Source organism: Microtus ochrogaster, chromosome 10, assembly GCF_000317375.1.
Source record: "Microtus ochrogaster isolate Prairie Vole_2 chromosome 10, MicOch1.0, whole genome shotgun sequence".
NCBI lineage: Eukaryota > Metazoa > Chordata > Mammalia > Rodentia > Cricetidae > Microtus > Microtus ochrogaster.
The window spans coordinates 57,676,426-57,686,892 of NC_022016.1; the positions used below are offsets into that span (position 1 = coordinate 57,676,426).

Genomic DNA, 10,467 nt, shown 5'->3' on the forward strand with positions numbered 1-10,467 from the left:
AGGCAGGAGGATCTCTGTGAGTTCGAGACCAGCCTGGTCTACAAGAGCTAGTTCCAGGACAGGCTCCAAAGCTACAGAGAAACCCTGTCTCGAAAGATCAAAACAACAAAAAAAAATAATAGTTGAACCATGATGCTTGTGTTTTTGCCTTACACCTCAAGGTTTTCAGTTTTTATCTGTTTTATCTCACTCATTTAGTCTTTTATCTATTTTTATTCTTTACTCTCCCATTTCTATTTTTCTGTTTTTTTTTTAAGCACTGTTTATTTACCAACTTGTCTTCTCAGGATTTTTAAATTTTTTTCTTTTATTCTCATTTTTCATTATACTTTTCTCCTAATTTTGCTTTATCCTTTTCCATGGACAGAAGACCTTTCATTTCCTATTTGTCACTTGACCTTCCTCTCTTCCCTCTGTTAATGTACATAGTCATTAGAACAGTACTGCCCCTTTGCTGCAAGGATCTCTGAGCGTCAGATGTGGAAACTGTGTTGTCAGTGTATTTGTTCCTACTGGACACCACTCAGTCTCTTGTTCTCTACATTTTGATCAGTTTTGATTTTTTCCAATATCTTTGTTCATTACAAATGGAAGTTTCTTTAATAATGAGTAAAAACTGCACTTAGCTGCAAGAATAAATATTTAGAATGCAGCTAGGGATTATGCCGATTTAGTTAAGTGGCAGATGTAGGTTCTCATCTGAGATCCATGACTTCATTAGGCCCTGGTAGTTGGCTAGATTTCCAGTACTAGACATCCTTTTCTTCTTGTTGAGCTGGCCGTAAGTGCAATTAGATAGCTGCTAGTTACCACCTAATATATGTGTGCCATTATTGAACCCTTAGGATTATCATGCTGAATTACATTTTTATTATTGTTTAATGTTTAGTTTTTTAATAAGAAGAACCTAAAAATTTTTTATATTAATTTCAAATCTTAGATAAATAATTTGGAATATATTTGTGGATTCTGTTAGATCACATTTTTGTTAACGATATTCATAGAATTTTTCTGAATTTTTGTAGCTTTCAGAATATATGTGATTATTTCTTTTTTTTCTGTCATGAGAATTGATCTGTAAATTTATTGAGATGAATGAGAAATGTTTCTTCCACACCTTGATATATGCTGGAGTGGTAGGATACCTAATCCTTAGGGATTCTTTCTTCATTGTCTTCATTACTTTACTTATGGTTATATATTAAATTTTATTAGCTGTGGACATCTAAGTAGCAATGCTTAACCCTTATCACATTGGACTGGGTAAATAGCTTATTTGTAAAATGGGGTGCCTTGTGAGGAGCTGAGTTCAAATCATCAGCACTGGGAAGGCAGAGAGTAGTTCATCCTCTTAACTCAGTGGACAGCCAGTCTATCTGAATATCTTTAAGTTTCAGGTTCAATGAGAGACTCTGTTTTGGAGGTGTGCAAGATGGCTCAGTGAGTAAAAGTACTGGCTCCAAAGATTTAGGACCTGAATTCATGTCCTGGAACCCTAAGTTGTCCTCTAACTTCAGCCTTTGTGGTGTACACACATTGAGTATACTGGCACATAAAAAACAAAAACAAAAATAAAATGCAAAGAAGGTAGAAGGAACAATACACATGGAGATGCACACACACAAGATCCTGCACATAATATTTGAAAATAATTTTATATGTCATTGTTTTTATTGAATACTTTGAAAATACAGATGATTTTAAAGAAGAAAATTAAAGTGTTCAATCTCCTCTACATTGAATGCAATTCATCAGTACTCTTCATCTGTCCGGGTCTCAGCCAAGACTGGTCTGGAATTCAACTCACTGTGTTGACTGTGTGGCCATGTTTAGCCTTGAATTTACAATCTTCCTGCCTCAGCCTCCTTAGTCAGCATTCAGAAGTAAACTGGCAAGAACCATTACTCATGGCTCCATTCCATGTATTTTTTTAATTTTGAAAACATTATTGTTATAATACTTGTATGTAGTAAGTGGTATGTTACCTATATAAGAAAAGACTCAACGATCTCTAAATTTATTGAGGAGAACTCTAAACTTATTTCACAGTTTAAATTCCAGGGCTGAGAAATTGGCTCAGTGAGTGCTGTGTCAATCGTCAGTGTTCAAGGAAAAGCCATTTGGGCAGCAAGGTTCTCTAATCCTAGTGCGGCAGGGTTGGGGGTGGACCTGGGTTAATCTGTAGAGGTTGCTGGCCAGTCATTGAGATCCAAGTTGAGAAAATAAGTGGAGATGGATAGAAGAAGACACCAATGCATCTTTTCCCTTTGCTATAAGCCTGGTTATATTTGGTTGCTTTACACACAAAAGCAATTTGTAATATCCTGGGACTTAATTTTATCTTTGTTATTATTTTAGAGACATTTTAAATCCAAAGGATGTGATCAGTGCGCAGTTTGAAAATAGTACCACCAGTAAGGATTTTTGCAGTCAGTCATGCTTGTCAACATATGAACTGAAAAAAAAACCCATTGTTACCATAAATACAAATAGCATTTCAACCAAATGCAGCATGTGTCAGAAGAACGCTGTTGTAAGTTACCTCTTTATTCTTGGGGGAATAAGTTTATTGCTTATGCCTAGAGAACAGTGTTTGATTCTGTGTTTGTTGTTTCGGTGTTACTTTGTTCTTAGATTCGACATGAAGTTAATTACCAGAACGTGGTCCATAAACTCTGCAGTGATGCCTGCTTCTCTAAATTTCGCTCTGCTAACAACCTGACTATGAACTGTTGTGAGAACTGTGGTGGTTACTGTTACAGTGGCTCTGGACAGTGCCATGTGCTTCAGATTGAGGGACAGTCTAAGAAGTTTTGTAGCTCAATGTGTGTCACCTCATACAAGCAGGTATTTGATTGTATTTAATCTTGCTATCTTTTTCATTTCAAGGGAGTAAAACCTTTGGGTAGAAATTATTTTTGACACAGTTGTTTAAAATAATGAGATAAGTATTTGATTATATTTTTACATGTAGATGGTGTTTATTAAATGCATATATATTAAATGTTCTGAAATAGAGTTATTTGTCCCAATTTCTGTACATGCATTAAGAAATGCATCTTCCAGTCAGGCAATCGTGGCTCACACCTTAATCCCAGCTCGGAAGGCAGAGGCAGGCAGATCTCTGTGAGTTTGAGGTCAGCCTGGTCTACAGGGTGAGTTCCAGGACAGCCATTTGCTCAGAAAAACTATCTGGAAGAACCAATAAGAAATGCATAGGGTGTGGCTTTGGTTTTTGAGACAGGGTCTCATTATGCAGCCATGTCTTCCTGGAATTTTTTATATGGTCCAGTCCATATTATTTGCCTCCATCATGCCTCAGTTTGCCAAATGTAGGAATTATCTGCATTTACTATGCTTGGCTAGGACATGGCTGTTATTTCAGATGTGATTTGTATTTTTGAATAGTAATTTTAAATAACCCAAGCATAAAGCAGAAATGCATCTCCTAAGGATAACCAGTCTTAACTTTTTATTGTGTATCCTTCTGATCTTTGAAATATATTTTGATAAGTGTGTATGTGTATTTATTTATTTTATTTTAATGAAAATGGTCCAGATTGTTTGTGTGTGTGTGTGTGTATGCATAACATATTTTCTTGCAAATGGAATCATATAATTACAGTTGTAAACAAGAAAGTAAAAATCTTAGTAAAGAAGGTTTTTTATTTGTTGTTGCTTGTTTTTTGAGACAGGTTTTTCTCTGTGTAGCCCTGGATGTCCTGGAACTCTCTAGACCAGGCTAGCCTCGAGGTCAGAAATCCACCTGCCTCTGCCTCCTGGATGCTAAAAGAATTTTCCTATGAAATAGAATAAATGAGGGTTATTTGTTACTTTGTGAATTAGAAATTTGCAGAGAATAAACTGGATGAACTCTGTGATAAGGGTCTTTTATGCTGTTTTGTGTTTTGTATCATATTTTACCAGTAAATTTTTGTCAAATGTTAGTTTCATAATTGGGAGCCCTAAACCAGTTGTTCTCAATTTGTGGGTCATGACCCATTTGTGGTCGAATGAGTCATGGTTCACCTAAGACTATTGGAAAATACAGATATTTACATTACGATTTCATAGCGGTAGTAAAATTAGTGTTAAGAAATAGCAATGAAAATTTTATGATTGGGGGTCACCATAACCTGAGGAACTGTATTAAAAAGTCATAGAATTACAAAGGTTGAGGACTACTGGGTTTTTTTTGTTGTTGTTTTTTGTTTTTTGTTGACAGGGTTTCTCTGTGGTTTTGGAGCCTGTCCTGGAACTAGCTCTTGTAGACCAGGCTGGTCTCGAACTCACAGAGATCCACCTGCCTCTGCCTCCCGAGTGCTGGGATTAAAGGTGTGCGCCACCACCGCCCGGCTGAGGACTACTGTTTTAATGGGATGGTAAACGCTTTTATATTTTGTATTTTGCAGTGGCTTCCTGTTTATCGCATTTGCTGATTGGCCTTTCCCCCCCCCTTAATACATAGTGAATTTATATATAGTCCACCAAAATCAGGGAATAGTATAGTTAGGTTTTACTATTGCTTTCAATTTTGTTCTTGCTCTCACAGTGTAGCACTGGGTGGTCTGGTACTCGCTGTATAAATTCAACTTTGTAGGGCTGGAGAGATGGCTCAGTGGTTAAGAGCATTGCCTGTTCTTCCAAAGGTCCTGAGTTCAATTCCCGGCAACCACATGGTGGCTCACAACCATCTGTAATAGGGTCTGGTGCCCTCTTCTGGCCTGCAGACATGCACACAGACAAAATATTGTATACATAATAAATAAATAAATAAATATAAAAAAATTCAACTTTTTATTTTTAAAATTATAGGAATTTCAATTTAAATCTAATGTATAATTTTTGAAAGGGTTCAACTTCATTATATAATATATATTAATGTTTTTCTCTCACAAATGAAAATAGATAACATTTTTAGAAGTCCTTTTCCTGATATTGTGTCAGACACTAAAAGTTTAGTCATACTTTGTAAAAGGAGAAATAGAATAAAACATCTTACTTTAAGACTGAGTTTTAAATTTTAATTTTGGAAATACTTCTTGTCTATTAAAATATGTTGGGGGCAAGAATTTAATATTCCCTGTCTCCCACTCTTTCAAAAATACAAGGGCCTGGCATGGTGTTACATATCTTTAGTCTCCAGCAGTTGTGAGTTAGAGGAAGACACATGTGAGTTTGTGGCTATTTTGATTTATATAGTGAGTTTCAAGCCATCTAGAGTTACATATTGAGACTATCTCCATAACAAAAACAGAAATACCCCCCCCCCCAACAACAACAGCAAAACACCAAACCAAAGATTTTTGATGTACTGGGTAAGACCAGTCCAGTATGTTCAGGTACAATTTTACATGGGGAAAACATGGATTCTAGGTTGTTGTGTTTTGTTTGTTTGTTTTACCCTGATAAAAGCTATGAAAACTATATTTTGTTCAGGATTATGTAAAGTAAGATCAGAAACACTAATACAGATCCTGGCTTTTTGTAGATGGTTATTGCTGCCACTTTCTTTTGTTTTTTAATTTATTTAAACATTGAATCCAGTTCCTGTTTTGTGGGAAGGCATATTTCTGACATACAAATAAACCAGCAGATAAAGATGGTGTGATGGAAGTCTTGTGTACTGTGTGCACGAAGAGAACATAGTTGGTGGGACTAGTGTGTCAGCAAAGTTTCACAAAGATGAGTTCTGACTCATGTCTTTTAAATTAGGGTTGTGTTTATAGTTCTGATCTGGGAATTAGAAGATATTCCACATGAGGTGTATGTTAATAATGCATCCATTTTAATATCAATTTTACAATTTACCATAGAAAGGGAAAACAATCTTAAAATCTCTTAGTTATAGCTTGAACAGTGTTTTCTTAAGTGTGTGATGGGGTAATAGTATTTACAATTATTTTCTGTTGAGTACTCTGTCAGACTCCTTGTTTACAAGATCTGCCATCTTGCTGCTTACAGTGAATGTATTGCTATTTGATGGAAAGGATTGATACTGTTTTTTCTAGTAAGTTTACTGATTTCCTTAAGTTAAAACTTCATTGCTTTTAAATAACAGCTCTTGTAGGAAGTGCTTTACACTTTACAGCTAATATAAAGGAGAGTCGTTGTATTAGTGTAGAAAACAATCTTTTAAAAACAATGTTTATAATCAATTGTCAGATCTTAAATTTGCTAGATTATATCTAACACTTTTCTAATGAAATACATTAGATATATGAAAGCATAATGTATGTTTCCATGATGTATGTTGCTCTGTGAAACGCTTTTCACTTTTGTGTGCATACATATGTAATATACAAACTCAGAATTTCAGAATAACATACGTTCCCTTTGTGAAGCTTTTTACTGAAGATTGTAATGGTGATCATTTGGAAAACTACTGATTTAAAATACTTCATGAGTAAGGGGGAAAATGCACCATGCAGGGCCCTGGGATTGATTCCTAACACCACACATGATATTTCAACAGAGTTAAGTTTAAACATTTCAAAGAATTATGCCTTATGAATTTAGTAAAAATGAATGTTGTTTTATTCTGTTACTAGAAATCAGCCAAAATAACACCATGTGCGCTTTGCAAATCATTGAGATCCTCAGCAGAAATGATTGAGAATACCAATAGCTTGGGGAAGACAGAACTTTTCTGTTCTGTTAATTGCTTATCTGCTTACAGAGTTAAAATGGTTACTTCTGCAGGTAATACTGCTTTCATAAACTATAAAATTGTAATAGTTGGGAAATTAGTTACTACTTTTTTGCTGACCCAAATTTTTGTCTAAATTTAGTTGATTTTTAGGGCAATTATATTTCACATTTTTATTGTAAAATATTACCTGTTATCTTATTTATTGCTTACCTATTTATGCATCCCCCTTACTGAATGGATTACAGATTCCCTCTTTAATGTATCATCATTGTCCACATCCAATATATTTCAAGATCCATTTATTTTATAATTCCAGGGTAGATTATGACTATTTAAAAACTTAAAACTTTTAAATGTTCAGTTAGTTTTTGATAGATGTGGCATGATTGAGGTTAGCTTCAGTTCCTATAGCTTAACCTAAAAATTGAATTTTTGTCTATGATACTTAATTCCTCATAGGTTCATGTGTGACTCATAGCTTTTACTTTCATTTGCTAAGGTGTACAAGTTCAGTGTAACAGTTGTAAAACCTCAGCAATCCCTCAGTATCATCTAGCCATGTCAGATGGAAGTATACGCAACTTCTGCAGCTACAGTTGTGTGGTAGCTTTCCAGGTAGGACTTCGGGAATCTTCCTCTTCTTCAGTCAGTGACTCACCTACTGTAGTAGTACAAACATACTGTACCAGGGTTGTCTGTTTCTGTTACAGCTTTTCAGCTTAGAAGTCACTTAACTGTCCTCCATAAAATTAAATCACTGTTGGGAGTATAGTAGTTTTGAAGATTATTAGATTATTTTTCTCTATAAGTGAGGCTTGCCCCATTCAGTTTTAAGGTGTTCAATGCCAAGGAAGCTAGCTTGTTGCATTACTAGAGCCTTGCTTGGCATACATAGGGGCATAATTCCTATTTCTTCAACAAGTGGTTAAAGAGACCTATTTTTATTGTTTTACTTTTTCAGAATTTGTTCAACAAACCAACTGGAATGAATTCTTCAGTAGTGCCCTTGTCTCAGGGCCAAGTAATTGTGAGCATCCCTACAGGTTCAGCAGGTTCTGCAGGTGGAGGGAATACTCCTGCCGTGTCCCCCACCTCCATCAACAGCTCTGCTGCAGCTGGTCTCCAGCGGCTTGCTGCCCAGTCCCAGCATGTTGGGTTTGCACGAAGTGTGGTAAAGCTTAGGTGTCAACACTGTAATCGTCTTTTTGCCACAAAACCAGAGCTTCTTGACTACAAGGTAAGTGTGAGCTTATAGCTGCTATGGTTGCTTGTGTACATAGGAGGGTAAGGGGGAGGATTGTGAGTTTAAAATCAACTGTGGTTCCTCACTGTGAACCTCTTTCAACAAAATACAAAGGAAATAGAACAGGAAAGTATAGATTCATAAGAGTTTGAATATAAATGGTTATGTCTATAAATATATTTTTATTTTCTATCTTAAAATTGTACTGTTTGGGTATTTTGTTTTTGAGACATGCTTACTGTGTAGCTCTGGCTGGCCTGGAATTCAGTATGTAGACACTCGCTTTAAATTTCGAGAGATCTGTCTGTCTCTGCCTACTGAGTGCTGGGATTACAGACATGTGCTGCCTCATGGCCAACTTCATACCCTGTATTTTTGAAGGATGAAAATTTTCATAACAAACTAAATGTCTAATTACTACTTAATATTTCTTTACAGGGTAGAATGTTTCAGTTCTGTGGCAAGAATTGTTCTGATGAATATAAGAAAATTAATAATGTAATGGCAATGTGTGAATATTGTAAAATTGAGAAAATTATAAAGGAGACTGTGCGATTCTCAGGTGCTGACAAGTCATTTTGTAGTGAAGGTAAAAAGAAAAATCTTACTCTTGAGCATTGGTCGTGGTTTCTTAAGTAGTTGTTTACGGATTACCGTGCCAATTTATCTTGCCGGTTTATCTTTTGTACATGCTTACAAAGTCTTTTGGTAATTTGCTGTTTTTATGTAGTCTTAATTTTATATAGTTATTAAAATGACGTGAAAGAACCCCAAAGTACAATGCAGAAGATGGTAATACAGAATGTTTGTCCTCATTAATTTGATGGAGAACTCAAAGACATTTAGGTACTCATGTCAAGATGGACATTTTTAAGTTCTCATGACATCCTAAATTTGTGTTTTTGAATATAAATTGTTTGACTAGGAATATCAAAAGGAAGTTAAATTGTTTTCTTTATTTAGATGATGTGTATGTTTAAGAATGGTTCAATTCACTGTAAAATGGCAGTGTTATCCTTCTTGATCTGTGTAACACAAAATAATTACATTTCATATTACAACCTAGTGTATTTTCACATTTCAAATAAAGCAAAAGCTTTATGAAACTTACTATACATGATATATGTTTCAATCCACACACACAGAGTTAGTTTTGATCCTTTAATTGATTTCTTCACCTGCCTGTTGGTTAGGTCCCAGGTATGAAGATACAGTGCTGTTATAAATTCTTTAAATGTAAGTAATTATTTGCCACATTATTAATTTTATCTTTCCTGACTTCATAGGTTGCAAATTGCTTTATAAACATGACTTGGGGAAACGCTGGGGAAGTCACTGTAAAATGTGCAGTTACTGTTTACAGACATCTCCCAAACTGATACAGAATAATTTGGGTGGAAAGGTGGAAGACTTCTGTTGTGAAGAATGCATGTCGAAGTATACAGTTTTGTTTTATCAGGTAAAAAAAATATCATTCACATGTCTGTGTTTGGGGAGAATTAGCATTAGCTTTTCTTAATTTCATGTACAAAGAATAACTTGATTATTAAAATGTCTTTAATTTTAAATATTTTGTTTCTTCGCAATTAGTACAACATGTGGGAGAATTTTCTATAGTAGATACAGCTGACTTATGGCATTAAATATTTTAATGATTTTTCATTTAAATAAACGAATTTGTCTTCTGTATTGTGAAGAACAGAAACCTTGCTTAAGTTGATTTTTTGAGGTTAAGACATTGCTGAAATAGTCTCTTTTTAATTTTTAATTAATTAATTAATTATTATTATTTGGGGGGGGTTGAGACAGGGTTTCTCTGTAGCTTTGGAGCCTGTCGTGGAACTAGCTCTGTAGACCAGGCTGGTCTCGAACTTACAGAGATCCTCCTGACTCTGCCTCCCAAGTGCTGGGATTAAAGGCATGCTCCCCTACCGTCTGGCTTTAAGTTGATTTTTTTTTTAAAATTTGTTTTTATTAATTTTTACTTTTGTTACATTGATCTAATTTTTTGTGCACATCTGTGTATGCCTGTGTGTCAGTATAGTTACATGCATGCTTTGCACATGTATGGAAAGAGGTCAAGTGAGAACATGTTGTTCCTGGAGATAGAACTCAGGTTATCAGACATGGCAGTAAGTGACTTTACCTGTTGAGCCAACTTGTAGGATCAAAACTTTGTTTTTAAATTGCTACTTACTATGTGTTTGCTAATAATATAAGTTGGTTTTTTTTTTTTAAATGATGATCTCCCCTCCTTTCCTTGTGTAGTTTTTTTTAATATTTATTATTTATACAGTGTTCTGTCTGCATGTATTCTTGCACACCAGAAGAGGGCACCAGCTCTCCTAACCGATGGATGTGAGCCACCATGTGGTTGCTGGGAATTGAACTCAGGACCCCTGAAAGAGCAAGCAGTGCTCTTAACCACTGAGCCATCTTTCCAGCCCTTTAAGTTGGTTTTTATTCATTTTTTATTTTTTTGTTTTTTCGAGACAGGGTTTCTCTGTGGATTTGGAGCCTGTCCTGGCACTAGCTCTTGTAGACCAGACTGGTCTCGAACTCACAGAGATCC

At 35.3% G+C, this 10,467-nt stretch overlaps 1 protein-coding gene across 1 annotated transcript in view; it reads left to right on the plus strand.

Annotated features, from left to right (window-relative positions):
• Zmym4 (zinc finger MYM-type containing 4) overlaps nt 1-10,467 on the plus strand; it is a 127,087-nt gene that overhangs the window by 67,068 nt on the left and 49,552 nt on the right. The window contains exons 8-14 of the mRNA XM_013348319.2: nt 2,359-2,533; nt 2,635-2,847; nt 6,552-6,702; nt 7,152-7,267; nt 7,614-7,889; nt 8,334-8,484; nt 9,182-9,354. Of these exons, the coding sequence (XP_013203773.1) occupies nt 2,359-2,533; nt 2,635-2,847; nt 6,552-6,702; nt 7,152-7,267; nt 7,614-7,889; nt 8,334-8,484; nt 9,182-9,354 (1,255 nt within the window). The remainder of the gene's footprint in view (nt 1-2,358; nt 2,534-2,634; nt 2,848-6,551; nt 6,703-7,151; nt 7,268-7,613; nt 7,890-8,333; nt 8,485-9,181; nt 9,355-10,467) is intronic.